The sequence below is a fragment of the Perca fluviatilis genome, chromosome 7 (genome assembly GCF_010015445.1).
Source record: "Perca fluviatilis chromosome 7, GENO_Pfluv_1.0, whole genome shotgun sequence".
Taxonomy (NCBI): domain Eukaryota; kingdom Metazoa; phylum Chordata; class Actinopteri; order Perciformes; family Percidae; genus Perca; species Perca fluviatilis.
Genome location: NC_053118.1, coordinates 37,696,637 through 37,713,993, shown reverse-complemented (window position 1 = coordinate 37,713,993; position 17,357 = coordinate 37,696,637). Strand labels below are relative to the sequence as shown.

The window sequence follows — 17,357 nt, the reverse complement described above, 5'->3', positions numbered from 1 at the left end:
AACACAGCCCTAGGGGTCACGGACCCCCAGTTGGATATCTCTGCATTAAAGTATTCCTTTAAAGTGAGAGTCCACACAAAATCTATCTTTTGAATGAGATAAGACTAATAACTTTATTCATCTGGAGGGAAATTGTTAAAACCTGACTCCTCCAGATGAATTGCTTCGCATTATCTCGGCATATCGGTTGGAGAACTTTTGGGAAGGGGCGAAAACCCTGGTTAGCTGATTGGATAAACCATCTGTCTATCACCACCTATGTTGGTGATAGACGGGCCGAATCAACCAATCAGATCAACTTCTTGCCGAAACCAGTCGGGAGAAGAGCAAAAACATCTTTTCCTCCGAGAAAAGCCTCCAGTGCCGATTTTTGCTGTTCTTTCAACGAAGGACTACTTTCTAATTCAGATAAAACTTGCACGATAGCCACGCTCATCTCATCCGTGGAAGCTGCCACGTTGTTTAGACTGAACAGTCACTTCTCATTGCGTCACACCTAAACCCGCCTCAAAACCAACGCTGATTGGTCGGTCGTTTGGCGAACGGCTCCAAATTTTCTCTACCTCAAGATGGCAGACTGATCTGCGAGTGGAAAACTGGAGCTCGCGAGATAAGGACGGTCTCACAAGGCTAGAATTGTTATGCTTCAAGTGTGGTAAAAACAAGAAAAAGTGCAAAAAAGAATTCATAAAAAATAAAGATCAATAAGATGCAATAACCAAAATGCCAGAAATGTAAACCAGTGAACGTTAAGTGTCATAATAATAATATATCTACCTTTATTATCTCTGTCTGTTCCCCAGTCCATTGGTTTGTGCAATAATTCAAAGTGAAATAACTCATAATAATTCAGTTTGTATATTTATATAATTCACAGTGTGTGTTTATATCACTTATAAGTAATAAGAATTGCCTTTCTTTGCCTTTTATTTACAAATTACATTTACCAAGCTTGACTCTGAGAGATAAGTACAAATGTACCTGTACTGTCCTGTTAGCTTGGTCCTACCAGACTCTCGTACACTAGCCTGGTCCTACCAGACTCTGGTACATTAGCCTGGTCCTACCAGACTCTGGTACATTAGCCTGGTCCTACCAGACTCTGGTCCATGTCATTTGTTCAGAGAGTCTGGCCACTCTCCATTGACAAGTGTTAACTTCCTTGGATCTATTGGATCTGCCCAGAGCCACTCTGGATCTGCCAGAACCAATCGCTAACGTTTGGTCGTGACGTCGGCTTAGCATCGCTAGAGTTAGCCTTAGCCAACTCCTTCACCGCTAAAGGAGTGAGCTGGAAAATCAAACTGTTCCCGAACCCCGTTGGGAGGGGGCCACAACATCATGGCCACCAACACAACTCAGCAAAGATTGTTCCTGCTCGGGCTTTAACTTCCGATATTCGACAACGTTGCCACAACGGACCGGATGGCTTCCGCTCACATCTTTCTGCGCGCCATTACGGAACTACAACTCAAACTAGCGCACAACCTCAACGTCATTGTTCTCAGCCACTCCCTCTGTTTGCTGATTGGACCGGTTAAGATTTAGCTGGAGAAAACCCAAGAATATACCGCAAACCCAAATGGAGTACTGAAGGAAAATGAAAATTGAGCGGAAGTACATAGGAGGGCAGAGCCAGGCTGAAGTTACTATGCATCAGGACATTAAAGGCAACAGTCTTTTCAACAAACTGTTCCACTTCCATGTGTGTCAGCCTGGACTGCCTCCCTGTCTAGCACATGACCCATTAGAGGAGGTTATAGACTATGACTTAGCAATTTGTTTGCAGTTCTTAATCAAAACAAAACAGTGGTTTAGTTACGAATTACTAAATAACAGACTTCGATCATTTCCTGGTGAAAGCACCAACAAACCAAATGCTGTTCCCAGCAATGGAGCAAAGTTTGGGGGCTATGCATCCCAGAACAGGTGGCAATTGAGGTTCTTGCCTATTTTAAATAAAGATACCACAAGTGCATGACAGAATTGAAGATGCTGGCAATGCTGTATGGCAGCTGATACTACTTCTGAGGGAGCTAACTGAATTTGTCTGTGCACCTAGCCTTTCAGAATCTCAGATTGCTTACATAAAGGTACTGATCGAGGAGTATGTGGAAATGAGGCAGGAGGTATTCCAATATGTAAATCTTCGACCTAAACACCACTATCTGCTTCACTATGCCGACTTGAGTTTACAGTTTGGTCCACACATACATACTTGGACAGTGTGCTTTGAAAGAAAGCATAGCTACTTTAAATTATGCATCAGGTAATGTAAAATCTTCAGAAATGTGACAAAGTCGGGGCGAATAGCTCAGTTGGTAGAGCGGGCCCATGTACAGAGGTTTACTCCTTGATGCAGCGGCCCAGGTTTGACCCCAACCCGCCGGCCCTTTTGCTGCATGTCTTTCCCCACTCTCTCTCTCCCCTTTCGTGTCTTCAGCTGTCCTGTAAAATAAAGGCCTAAAATGACCACCAAAAAAACACTTGCTGATAGACATCAGTTATTTCAGGCTTATCAGAGTCAGGGCAGTTTATTTAGCCCTCAGGTTAAGGTTTCAGACTTAACTCATGTAACTCAGCTGCCAGATTTAATTTTCATTTCATTTTTAATTTATTAAACAGGAAAAGATTAAAGACAATCGGGCCTGACTCAGTGTAAAACTGATTTTCAGCAGGTTCCTGCTCTGCAGAACATAAACACCACATACACAACAAAAACTCCTAGACAGAAACAGTAACAAACACACAGACCAGGAGAATTAGCAACAGGGCAAAGCCATAAAGCTGACTTAATGGTCGCAGGTAAACCTCTCCATTAAATAGCGAGCAAATGTTAATTTAAATGATGTTATTAACGTTAAAGTTCTGATGTGCTGTGGAATGTCATTCCAGACTTAAGTGAGCACATAGAAAGATAAGTCCAGGTGAGAGGCACTTCATATGTAGACTCTAATATACGGCTCTATCATTCCTGATCCTATACTTCCACCTAGTGGGGGGGAAGGGGAATGCAATAACATGAATAATACTGAATGAAGTACTGAAGGTGAAGATTATGGGCATATATCACACACATAAATTACCTATCTAGCTAAATTGGAGAACACAGTATTACTATGTTACCCTGTTTTAACCACTACAGACACTAAGCATAGGTACAATTGTACTTTATATACTGCTGTAGTAGTTTTATGGCCAGAACTTTGACAATACTCTGACAGCAGTAGACAGACTGTTTGCTCTCTTGATCATCTTTGGTTTTATTTATTCAAGTTTAGAATACATATTCTGTAATGCACTACAAATTCTGCAGGCACACATTGAAATGATTCCTGCTCATATTATTGTAAGGCGCTTACAATCAGCATACTTGTTTTGTCAGTTAGTGTGTGTGTTTGAATGTTTTGTTTATGAACTAAATCAAATAAAAATATAAATCTTTTAAACTCACTATTTATCTCAGGTTAATGAGTAATGAGATGTTTGTTAAGAGGGAAAACTCTTGTAAAATAAATAAACGTTATTTTGTTTATATAGTGGTGGATTATTTGATCATGTTGTAGCTGTTTAGTTAATTAATTTAGCACACTAATTGGTCTTGTGATGGTAGCAGCCATTGTATTAAAGCACTGTTTGAGTATAAACAAAATCCAATATTTATTAGAAAACTGAGGCTTCATTTAACAGTACAGATTTAATTAGAATTGAGGATATATGCTGCACTTACTTAGTTACATTCAAGAACTGACAAAACATGTATCTACTTAACTACAACTGTCTCTTTCTTCTGCACTAAATTATTTTCAGAATTTATACTAACTGAATTTATCTTTAATAAGACTCTTTTAGTTTAGTCTTTAAAAATGTAATCTCATTCTCAGCAGCACAGAAACACAAGAGGAATTACAAACATATCATGATAACATCAATTTAACATTTTAAATCAATAAACAAATCAGGATCACTTTAACCCTCCACCAAACAACCAAAACAATTCTTACAACACATCATGTTCACGTTACAGCTGTCTGTGTTGTGGAGCCATGTGGTTTGTTGACATGTTAACAGAGTGAGATACAGAGTAGTTTTACTGGTATGTAGAAACTTTTAAGATAACACTGCAGGGTGTTAAAGGTATAGTCAATGATCTAATGGTAAACCAATCACAGCTTCATTGACAGGTATTATAATTCAGAAACAGGAGTTATTAATTCTGATTATGTTACATTGGTAATAGATATCTGAAACATGTTACTAAATAAACACAAAATTTGGAACATGGCCAGGCACATTTCAACAACAAGGCCATTTAAAATGCTATGTTTTATGTTACATTAAACATTAAAATATTGAGACAAAGTACAACACAACACACAACAGGTCATTAAACTGCCAAGAGATTAAGAAAATAAAAACCAAGAGAATATAACTGTACAACTGAATATATCTTTATTTTCAATTCAATTGTATTGTAATAGTATGAAATCATAACAGGAGTTATCTCTCACTTTACAGATAGAATAAGTCTAGACCACACTCTATAATTTACATAGACCCAACAATTCCAATAATTCCCCCAAGAGCAAGCATATCTTCTAAACTCAATGAATGTACTGATAGGTCTGTTCAAAAGAATAAACTTTGACATTAACAAAAACAACCTTATCCTTAAAGAGCCAAATTTGTCGTCTGCATAGTTGATGTTGGTTTGTATAATTTGGCCTAATGGAAGCATGTAAATGTAAAATAAGCGGGCCGAGGCTTGAGCCTTGGGGAACTCCACATATCTTGTTGCCAAGATGAATAACTTAGCAACAATCGACACTAAGTATTTCTTTATAAGTTTAGTCCCAGTCAGGAACTAGTTTTTCCAATAATTCCTACACCACCTGAATGCAACAAAAACACTGTAGCTCGCAATGTTAATGCAGAAATAATTTGTGTATCCGCCCCGTGATTCAGATCAAAATGTAATGGGTTTTTCTCAGTCCATGCTACACTCCACCAAGTTACATAAAAATCGGGCCAATTGTTATTCTGTATTTCTGATGTCTGGGCCCCTGGTTAGCTCTTCTGGTGGAGCGGATGCCCATGTATAGAGGTTTACTCCTCGACGCAGCGGTTTCAGGTTTGACTACGACCTGCGGCCCTTTGTTGCATGTCATTCCCCTTCTCTCTACCTTTCTCTTTTTTTAACCCATAATTAAATGATAATCATCATCATCATCACCACCATCCTCATTACCATCATAATCCTCATAACCACCATGACCATCATAATCATTAATCTGTTCTACAGTCACACAGACCTTCAGTGGTAAAACAAATATGTGCTCCTCAGTGTCAATCAATGGAAACAGCTTCTCAGTGAAAGTGTGTGTGAAGGTGTGTATGTGTGTGTTAGTACAAAGATCATAGAACGACAGCTTTCCTCCGTCCCAGTCCAGAGTCACTCGGATCCTCCGGGGCGGCGTGTCCGGCTCGAGATCGGTTTCTGGATCTGGTAGTGACCGTGCTGAGTATTCACCTTCTTTGAACACTATGCTCCATATTCCAGACTGAATGTCTCCCTTCCTCTGGACAGACTCTGCTAACACACCCAGTTCCCAGAATGTACTGTTTCCGACCTTGACATCCCAGCTGTGAGTCCCTGAGTCAAAGCCCTCAGAGCCCAGGACACCTATAGATAGAGATAGAGATATTTTATTAAAGGTGTCCAATAGCTTTTACACAAAATATATACACATATGCACACAGACATATGACATCCAGGCACACATACTACAAAAATACAATACAAACAGTGTGCCCTTACAGTAAAGTTTGGTTGTAGCATCCATTCCAGGATAGTTTACGTGTATGCATAAAGGCACCCAGATGATGATGAAGGCATGGTACAAAGGGCAGCCTTAAACACTTGGGTCAATCACATCCCTCCCCTTCTGTGTAGAATAATAATTACCTTTGTAGTCACAATCCAACCTCTCAGGATTACCAGGAAGTTGCAGTTTCCCTCCCCATCTCTTTAGTTTTCTCACACTGGTCAGTTCATCAGACAGGATGAAGTCTGACATAGCAGTGTTTGGGTCCAGGATCACAGGAGTGTAGGAGACCTCGTCCTTCATCTTGTTCCAGATGTTGAAGCTCAGGTTGCCCAGGTGTTTGGCCTCGTCTATCAGAGCTCCTGAGAGCAGCTGTGGATCATCCAGCAGGGGGCGCTGCTGGACTCTTTCCACTGCAGCCTTGTAGCTGATCAGGAATGAGACATCTTTGGCTCTCAGCTGCTCCTCTGTGACTCTGACTGTGTCTGAAAGAGCTGCTATTCTCTCTGCTCAGAGCCTCCATCTTCTCCTTCATCCTCTGACTTTTCTGCTCCTCTTCCTCTCTCAGTGCAGCAATCCTGACCTCCTCTTCATGTTTTAGAAACTGGTGAAGCGTCGTAAACTGATCCTTAATCTCCATCTCTGTGCGTCGCGACTGGACATTTATGACTTTTGCTGTTTTATCACACACCTCTTTTACTCGTTCAAAAACCTTTAACTTCTCCTTTAAGGGCTCCAGAGTTTCCTGAAGGTCCTTCTTGTGTTGTCGTGCAGCTTCATCGATGGGTCTGAATCTGTGGTTGGTGTGGGTTTCTGAATCTCTGCAGACGAGACACACCGGCTGCTGATGGTCCAGACAGAAGAGTTTGAGTTTCTCAGAGTGCAGACTGCAGAGAGCCTCTGAAGATCTCTGATCTCTCTCCTGTATGAAGGGCCCCACACAGGTTCTTCAACACCAGGCTAAAATGTGGTTTTAGACGGGATCTCCGCCAGCCCTGCACAGACATTCTTTACAGAAGCTGTATTTTGCGCGGGAACAACAGGATCTCTAAAGATAACCCGACGGGCCGGATGACGGCTCCTGCTCTGATCACCGGAAGCCATTTGGTCTCTGAGTGAGGCCGAGCACAGCGGGGCTCCAGCACGGCGGTGACAGCTCAGCCGCTTCAACTACTCCAGTTACTTTCACTTTGAGTCAGCACATAAAGCTGCGTTCCTTTGTCTTTCAGCAGCTGGTTGAAGTCCCAGAACTCCTTCCTGTAGCTGTTCTCTCTCAGTAGAAGTAGTGGTTGTGTGTGCGCCTGCTTCCTGTTTTATCCGGTGAGTCTTGTGGTAGACTTCGTGCGAGTTTTGTCTGGTTGAGTTTTCAATATCTGGTGTTGACCACCAAGTTATTCATCTTAGCAACATGATGTGTGGAGTTCCCAAGGCCAGCCTTGGGAGCTCTTTATCAATATGCAGATGATGACAAATTTGGCTCTTTGGGAGGTGCGCTCTCTCTTCTATTTTAAAGGTTGTTTTGTTAATGACCAAAGTTTATTCTTTTGAACAGACCTATCAGTACATTCATTGAGTTTAAATATGCTTGCTCTTGGGGGAGTGTGGAATTGTTGGGTCTTTGTAAAATTATAGAGTGTGGTCTAGACTTATTCTATCTGTAAAGTGAGAGATAACTCCTGTTATGATTTCCTTAACTATTACAATACAATTGAATTGAAAATAAAGATATATTCAGTTGTACAGTTATATTCTCTTGGTTTTATTTTCTTAATCTCTTGGCCTTTGATGACCTGCTGTGTGTGTTGTGTTGTACTTTGATACTTTTAATGTTTAATGTAACATAAAACATAGCATTTAAATGTGTTGTTTTAAATGTGCCTGGCCATGTTCCAGATTTTGGAGTTTATTTAGTAACATGTTTCAGATATCTATTACCAATGTAACATAATCAGAATTAATAACTCCTGGAACAATTACAATACCTGCCTGTCAATGAAGCTGTGAGCTGTGATTGGTTTACCATTAAGATCACTGATTATACTTTAACCAACCTGACGTGGCCATACTCAGATTCTAATCAGAATATGAGTCTGATGCTACTCCATTGGGCTGTGATTATGGTATGACAACATCTAAATAAATGTTGATGATCTAGCACTATAGTTTTAAAATATAAATAGCAAAATACAAAAAGCAACCCGCTTCCTGGCCGAAATAGACCGAAATAATAACATTAAAAGAATACATGTAAACCGTGATAAGATCTTGTGAATAAATGTTGATTAAAACAGCTGTTATTGGGCTAAAAATACCAATAATAAAACTGTCACATATTTTTGAGTTAAGGGGGGTTACGTGTTTTTTCTTTTCGTCTATATCCAACGGTGAGGGATTAACATGAATGTCTATCTGACAGGCCCGAAAAATAACGCGTAACAGGTACCCTTCTTTCATTACATTTACATTACATGTCATTTTAGCTGACGCTTTTATCCAAAGCGACTTACAATTAAGTGCTTTCAACTGTGAAGGTTCAAACTACAAAGAAAACAAATGAAAGTGCAGGTTCAAGAATTTTTATTTTTTATTATTATCCGAGGTGTAGTCGGAAGAGATGTGTTTTTAGCCTTCGACGGAAGATGTGTAGGCTTTCAGCCATCCTGATGTCGATGGGGAACTCGTTCCACCATTTAGGAGCCAGGACACTGAACAGTCGGATTTAGTTGAGGTGATAGAGTTGTCCCTCGCTGTGAGGGGCAGCAAGCAGTTTGGCTGATGATGCAGAAGTGGGGCGGGTTGGGGTGTATGGTTTGACCGTGTCCTGGATGTAAGCTGGGGCTGATCCGTTCCCGCGTGCCATGTAATTACTAGTGTCTTGAAGCCGATGCGGGCGCAACTGGTAGCCAGTGAAGAGCGGAGGAGCGGTGTAGTGTGAGAGAACTTGGGGAGGTTGAAGACAAGCCGAGCTGCTGCGTTCTGAATGAGCTGCAGGGGTTGGAAAGCACATGCAGAGGAGGCCAATCAGGAGGAGTTGCAGTAGTCTAGACGTGAGATGACTAGAGCCTGAACCAGAACCTGAGCCGCCTTCTGCGTTAGAAGGGGACGTATCCTTCTGATGTTATGCAGCATGTATCTACACGTATCGGGTGGTTGCAGCAATGTTAGCAGTGAAAGAGAGTTGGTTCGTCAAGTGTCACACCCAGGTTTCTAGCAGTCTGGCTGGGGACTACCACAAGTACCCCGAGTTGACAATTGTTATAGTCAGGTCTTGGGTAGGAGAGCCCCTTTCCCTGGAAGGAAAAGGAGCTCAGTCTTGTCAAGGTTGAGTTTCAGCTGGTGTGTGGACATCCAAGATGAGATGTCAGTCAGACAGGCCGAGATATCGCGTGCTACTTGAGTTTCAGACTCAGGAAAGGAAGTGAATTGGAGGGGTGTCATCTGCGTAGCTGTGATAAGAAAAAGCCGATGCAGGTAGAGAATGACAGACCCGAGAGAGTTGGTGTACAGAGAAAAGAGGAGGGACCCAGGACTAATCCCTGGGGAACCCCAGTTTTGAGTGGGCAAGGTTCTGAGCTAGATCCTCTCCAAGTTACCCCGTAGGATTCGGTCTGTCAGGTAAGATGTGAGCAATGAGCGCAGAGCCTCAAACACCCAGATTCGGAGTGTCGAAATGAGGATCTGGTGGTTCACTGTGTCGAAGGCAGCAGAAAGGTCCAAAAGTGATGGTTCAGAGTAATTTCACTCGCGAGGTCCTTTGCACCATGACCTCGAGCCAAACACCCCCACCAGAAGCTTTTTTCACCTGGGTGAACATTGGGCGAAGTTAGCGTTATCAGGTTAATAGCTTAGCGAGGGGCTAATGGATCCAGGTTTGTATCTGTAAATGACCCTACTAATAATGCCCGAAATTTTCCCAAACTTCTACACTAGTACAAATAGGTTATGCTCTCATAAAACGATGGATTGGAAAGTTTGTAAGTACACCAGAAGTTTATGTAAATAACACTTGCCTGCTCGGCTTCTGCTCTCTGCTGCTACCGGCAGTAAAACGCGTGCATAGGGACTTTTTTTTAAAGTACATGCTGTAGTATAACTAGCAGGAGATAAGTTATAATTGAGGTAAGTTTGGAGACATTACCTTATTTAATCATTAATTCAATCTTTTCGGTGTCCGCATGGGATGGAGACGATGTTGACTTCTTTATCCATACAAAACTTGTAGGTACGCTCCTCCTGCAGGCACCGCAGCTGCTCCTCCAAAGAAAAAGAGATTGCCATTTATTTCCATCTTCCATCATGTTGGTCTACACTTTTGCTTGCCTTCTTTGTCCATCTTTAGATGGTGACAAATAACTAACAGTATTCAAACGGGTTACATTACAGTTAATCTCTAAATTAAAAACCGAATGAAATTAAGTTTAGATTGATTACCAAAAATAGAAGTGCTTCACAGTTTAAACAATTAAGCAGAAAAACATTCAATTGGCGTGATAGTAAATCTGCCTAAGGCTCGGGTGTGTCTTTTTACCTGAAAGATCTTGGCTTGGTGATGCAGCTTCATTTGATTTGGGCTGAAAATGTGAAAGACAACACGTAGTTAGCTCGGGCTTAGGTTAATAAACAATATACTCTAAATAAAAGTAAACCACTTACAAGTTTATCTCAATACAAACTGAACCTTTAGTAGCCAAATATATCAAATGTTTAAGTGCAATCAGAAAATCTGTGGTGTGGTGGGACAGACGTACCCATGAGATCTCTAAGCAAGTTGTCGCGGTTTTCTGATCCAAGTTCGGAAGACCTCGGCTGCAGCGCTTTCCTTGTTGAGGACGAGCTCTGTCAGCCTGGCAGTTTGCTGCTGAGGTGACGTCTGATCCTTCAGATCGCTATACACCTCGGTAGCTGCAGGTTAACAAGGAAGAGTTACTTACAATCTGGAGGTTTCCTGACCTCTAGATGCGGTTACCAGTTATTTTAAAAATATGATTTTGCTGAATAATCGCTAGTCAGTCATGCTAAAAATTTTTGATAAGCATCTATATTAAGTGGTTATTATTAACCACTGAACTACAGTGCACATTTTTAACAAAATGAAATGAATGAATATACTGAAAATTTACACCGACTGCTTATTACAACATGCATCCCGAACAGGCTCATGGGTAAGCTCTTGACATTACTTGAATTCAATAAACCCAGAACCATTAATCATTTAGTTACCTCATTGCACTTTTTCTTCTACTTAACTTGTAATCTCAGTTATCATCGGAAATAGTTAAATCTCATAGCTGTTGAGAAACACTAAATCCTGCACCCCAAAGCAACTAATTACATGTAATTTCTACTAGTGGAGTAACAAAACATTTAAAAGATGTGCTAACAGGTATTCAAATGAAGAAATGACCGCTCTTATCCATACTTGATTGAGAGACGCATTTGTTTTTGAAAAACGATACATGGAGATGAGGGTAAAAGTTGGAGGAAAAACAGAATACTTGCGTCTGTATCTGTGTGACTGTGTCGGTGCTCTGCAGACTGCGATCTGTGACCTTGGGCCCTCAGCATTGACAACTGGAGATGCTGTGTAACAGATGTTTAACTGAACATACTGTAGGGTGAGGTGTGCGTGCCTTTTGACCATTCACGCCTATTAGTGTTACCTCTCCCCTTTCCCTGTGGCTTGATTGACTAATAGACTGAAAACAAAGGACCTGAAATCATGGTTTGAGATTGGACTAAAATCAGCCGTTTTAGTTCTTTTAATCCCATTACCGATTTTATCATTTTGCATAAATTGTTATTAATAAATTGTGGTCCTTTTCTTTGACTGTGGAGAACAAATTGCTGGTATAACCTCATATTCTGCTGTGTGGTTTGTGTGTGTGTGTGTGTGTGTGTGTGTGTGTGTGTGTGTGTGTGTGTGTGTGTGTGTGTGTGTGTGTGTGTGTGTGTGTGTGTGTGTGTGTGTGTGGCTGTATGTATGTAGAGCAGAGGCTGACCATTGACCTTAGCTATGGCAACTGTTACCTTACCTTTATTTATTTATTTATTTCAGGACAATGCACATTTAATGAACATATACATCAGTACACGTAAAAGTGCCAGATTGTAGCCCAAAGGCAAATTTCCATCTGTAGTCCCATTTGGCAGAGGCGCCATCCTCTCGCAGGACAGCAGTTTGTTTCATACAGAAAAACTGATACTTATGAATCCAGGCCTGTTAAGAATGCGAACCACAGTCTACACTTGTGTAAAATAAACAGTGAAAGTTAAAGCTAGACAACCCATCTGCTGGCTCTATATCACTCTGGCAGCATGTCACAGAAGGGAAAGTCGACTGTTGCATTGTGCATTCCATCAACAAATGGTGGGTAATTTTAGTGAATGTCAGGCAACTTAAGCTACCCAGGTCTGAATTATATATCACTAAAACTAGAATCTGCAGTTTGTCTCACAAGTAAGTATTTAGACATTTCTCATAAAGTAGTAGTATGTTTTTTTTATTTAAAGTTACATTAATGTCAAGTTGTACATAGTATAAAGGTTTTTAGGTAAAGAATGACCTGACTACTCAATATCGGAGAGATAATCATTGCAGTAATTTACATTTTTGCCACTATTGTGTACTTCAAGGAGAATAAAATATGATTTTAAAAGCTATATTAATATCACATAGATCACAGATCACATAACGTTTAAAATTTTTAATGTTTGTATATAACAATAAGTAAAATCCATAGTACAAAGCTTTGAGCTGAGGTGGAAATGCAGATAACATAAGACCAGAGTAAAATGCAAGGTAGTACTACTTACTGATTACTGATTCGAGCTAAGTTTTCCTGCCCCAAGCTATCTTTTTTGTTCCATTTAATATAATAATGATAATAAGCGTTGCTGGACTAAGTACGCAATCGTTTGCCATCTCTATTTACTGTTTATGGACATTTTATGGACAATATTTCCGGCCTGTCAGCTTAAATAGACGGTTAGTTCACACTTTTATTTCACACACTTCAGAGGCACTGTTTTTTGTTTCTTTGTTTCCGTCAGAAACATCTGTTGACCATCAATAACATTTTTGAAGGGTCGTGACCTCTTCACCTGTCAGCCATCAATCAAATGACATTCCTGAGTGACAGAATGACCCATTACTGTCTCTAGTGTGGTCTAGATAGGGATGTAGTAGATCAGTAATATCACATGCATTTATACAATCAGCGCCATATTTATTGATTCACAGCTTATTCTTTGTTACTTCCGGCTGTTTTTCTTTTCCCACTACATGCAAACACACACACGCACACAGTCTTCATTCCTCACGGTGTTTAGTTTCTGTTGCTATTCCTCTTGTTGTTGTCATCGTCTCAGTTAAATTGTGTAAATGTTAGTTTGCATGCTCAGATTATCTAATCTAATTGTTTTTTTAATCTTTTCTTGTATGAATGAACTACACACTCAAGACAAACACAGAAGTAGTAAACAGTATGTAATGTGGACAACACCTTTATTAAATAGTGTGGAATGAAACTCAACTCGACAAACTGTGAAAATGAAGCTCCCCCCCCTCAAAGACACACCGGAGATAAAAAAGGGAAGCAGGCACACACACCCACAACCACTACTTCTACTGAGAGAGAACAGCTACAGGAAGGAGTTCTGGGACTTCAACCAGCTGCTGAAACCACAAACTGAACGTGAGTTTTATAAGAACAAAGGGTAACACTTTACAATAAGGGTACATTAATAAGCATTAGTTAATGCATTAATAAGCATTAATTAACCGTTATTAAGGGTTGAATAAATTGTCTAATAAACATTTAACAATGCTCATGTTAACTAAGGTATTAATTGATGCATTATTTACCATTAGTTGATGCCTTAACTAATTGTTAATCACAGTTAACTACGGTGTCTATTGCAGTAATAAGCCCTGACTAACTATTAAAAACAGTTAATTAAAGTGTTTATTATATCATTAGTAAATGCAATAATAAGACTTGACTAACTGTTAATAACAGCTAAATAATGTGTCTATTTAACAAGCCTTGACTAACTGTTTATAACCGTTAACTAAAGTGTCTATTTTACTATTAGCTAATGCAGTAACAAGCCTCAACTAACTTTTAATCACAGTTAACTACCGGTGTCTATTTTACCATTAGTCAATGCAGAAACAAGCCTTGACTAACTGTTAATAACAGTTAACTAAGGTGTCTATTTTACCATTAGTTAATGCAGTAATAAGCCCTGACTAACTGTTAATAACAGTTAACTAAGGTGTATATTTAATAACAATATGAGATATGTGCTAAAAGCCTGAACTGGAAATAAACTAACTAACAAACTAAAGTGTCTAAGTAAACCCTTAGTTGCTGTTGATTAAGGTATTTCCTAATATTACTAGGTGGTTGATAAAGATGTTTGATAGCATGTATGTCTTAAGGTTCACGGCCAAACCATGTCATTCTGAAAAAACTTTTTTATTGTTTATTTACCGGTTATGGTTGTCCACATACCTTTGTCTACTATATTTGTCCATTCTCCAACATATGACTTACTTTTGGTAGAGCAGGGGTCGTCAACTACAGTTTTTTCAAGGGCCAGAATTTTTCTAAGCAGACACTCTGGGGGCCGGACTTTTAAATAAAGAAAATAAAATTCATTTATACATAATACGCCTATTCTTGTTCAAAATTTCCACTTTCTTACTGAATTAATGCTATATTTTTTTTTACATGTACTAGTGTGAGCAAACTCATACATACTGATAACTGGCTCTTTAACTAGAAAATGATCTCAGACTAGGAGGCAGTTCACTGAGGAGTGATGGTTAAAGTCTGTGATTATGGAAACATTATTGTAGTATGCAGCGTCCTGATTGGTGGAAAATGCTTGCAGAAAGAAATGGCTGCTGTCGGGTAAACATGTCACTGTCACAGAGTTGTAAAAGCCCAGCTTTAATGGTGAATGGACTGATAAGCAGGCTATGTACTCGTCATGTATGCCTCATTTACAATGAAAGATGCTGTTGCAAAATAATACAACCATCATCATCAAGAATGAAGAACTCGAACATAACGATCGTGTCATTCACGTGCATATTAAGTATCTGTTAAGTATCTGTCCACATGTATCTGTTTTGGTCTTATAATAGCCTACCTCCATAGATTTACCGCTCTAGCGGAGAGTTTGTTTTTTTTCAGCCAGCAGTGAGGTTTACAAGAATTTGTCCAAATTTCCAGATTCCCGTCAAACTAAGATAAACAGTTAGACTTAAAACCGACAGCTTTTGTTTTAGCTTGTTTGTAAAAATTGCAGAGTAGAGTTGTGTTTGCGTAAAACAGAGTGGACTGAGCAGACTGAAATATCGCTTTCTACATGTTTATGCCGGTCTACACAGGTGAGTGCATTGATAAGTATTGACTTTTTACTCACAAAGGTTTAATTGTAGCCTATTTACAGAAAAAAGACTAGCGTGAGTTCATCTGCCCCAGCGGCCGTTGGTAATCCTCTCTGTATCGTTCCCAGTCAGGTGCTGCGTGTTTTAACGCACACACATTTCGGCTCAGCCGTGTGTGTGGAGCTCGGGCATCGCTGTACATCCTGGCATGTGAATAGAGATGCAACTACAGGGGGCTGGGTTTTTGCTCTTGCTTGAATGATTAATAACAGAACGCATTTTTTCTTCTTTACATTTTGTGAATTCATGATTATCCTGCGGGCCAGACTAAAAGCTTTGGCGGGCCGGATGTGGCCCGCGGGCCGCCAGTTGACATTGACTGTGGTAGAGGGTGAGATCAGGGAAATGACTCCATAGTCTTCATGCATTACATTACATGTCATTTAGCTGGCGCTTTTATCCAAAGCGACTTACAATTACTATATATATCAGATGTTGCACGCCTCTGGAGCAACTAGGAGTTAAGTGTCTTGCTCAGGGACACATTGGTTGATGTATCTCAGTGGAATTCGAACCCTGGTCTCCCACACCAAAGGCATTTGACATATCCACTGCGCCACCACCTCCATGCAGAGGTTTGCTTCTTCCTTTGTCTTCATGAAGACATTAACTTAAAGCCAATATAACCTATATAAATTATTGTTCATGCTATATAAGCATTACTTAATCTTAAATGGTCACTTAATTAATGTGTAACAATACTGAATAAGCCTTACTAAACTATCACTTAACAGTTATTAATGCTCTTTGGTAGACTTATTGTAAAGTAGAGAACATATGCACATTTACTAACACATAATTAATGTGTAACAATACTGAATAAGCCTTACTAAACCATCACTTAACAGTTATTAATGCTCTTTGGTAGACTTATTGTAAAGTAGAGAACATATGCACATTTACTAACACATAATTAATTGTAACAATACTGAATAAGCCTTACTAAACCATCACTTAACAGTTATTAATGCTCTTTGGTAGACTTATTGGAAAGTAGAGAACATATGCACCTTAACTAACACTTAATTAATGTGTAACAATACTGAATAAGCCTTACTAAACCATCACTTAACAGTTATTAATGCTCTTTGGTAGACTTATTGGAAAGTAGAGAGCATATGCACCTTAACTAACACTTAATTAAGTATTTAACAATACTGAACAAGCCTTTCTAAACCATAACTAAACAGCTGTTAATGCTCTTTGGTAGACTTATTGGAAAGTAGAGAACATATGCACATTTACTAACAAATAATTAATGTGTAACAATACTGAATAACCATTACTAAACCATAAGTAAACAGTTATTAATGCTCTTTGGTAGACTTATTGTAATGTTAAGAACATATGCACCTTAACATACACTTGATACATGCATAACAGTGCTGAATAAACATTACTAAACAATGATTCACAGTTTATTAGTACTCTGACTTAAACATTAACACAGCTTTTAAACATTAGTGAAACATTGTCAATGTGAAATCAAATCTTCATGACAACCTTCTGTTATGCACACACATTCAAAATGTAAACAAGGTTTTCATTTGATTCTGAGTTTGACTCAGTCAGTTCTCATCTTTCTTTCCACTGAATACTCAGCGCTATAACAGTTTAAGTCCTGTATTATTAGCCTTATTCAGTATTGTTACACATTAATTAAGTGTTAGTTAAGATGCATATGTTTGCTACTTTACAATAAGTCTACCAAAGAGCATTAATAACTGTTAAGTGATGGTTTAGTAAGGCTTATTCAGTATTGTTACACATTAATTAAGTGACCGTTTAAGGTTAAGTAATGCTTATATAGCATGCACAATAATTTATATAGGTTGGGCTTTAAGTTAATGTCTACATGAAGACAAAGGAAGAAGCAAACCTCTGCATGGAGAATTTGGAGTCTTTTTCCTGATCTCACCCTCTACCAAAAGTAAGTCATATGTTGGAGGATGGACAAATATAGTGGAAAAAGGTATGTGGACAGCCATAACCGGTAAATAAACAATAAAAAAAAGTTTTCTCATAATGACATGGTTTGGCCGTGAACCTTAAGACATACATGCTATCAAACA

At 39.3% G+C, this 17,357-nt stretch overlaps 1 protein-coding gene across 1 annotated transcript; it reads right to left on the bottom strand.

Annotated features, from left to right (window-relative positions):
* Positions 1-4,032: 4,032 nt before the first annotated feature.
* Positions 4,033-7,889, bottom strand: LOC120562469 (nuclear factor 7, brain-like). The gene is made up of 3 exons (XM_039806183.1): positions 7,877-7,889; positions 5,966-6,331; positions 4,033-5,683 (listed from the first exon to the last, which is right to left on the bottom strand). The coding sequence occupies exons 1-3, from the start codon at positions 7,887-7,889 to the stop codon at positions 5,196-5,198; spliced, it is 867 nt and encodes a 288-aa protein (XP_039662117.1). The 3' UTR covers positions 4,033-5,195.
* Between the last annotated feature and the right edge of the window lie 9,468 nt (positions 7,890-17,357).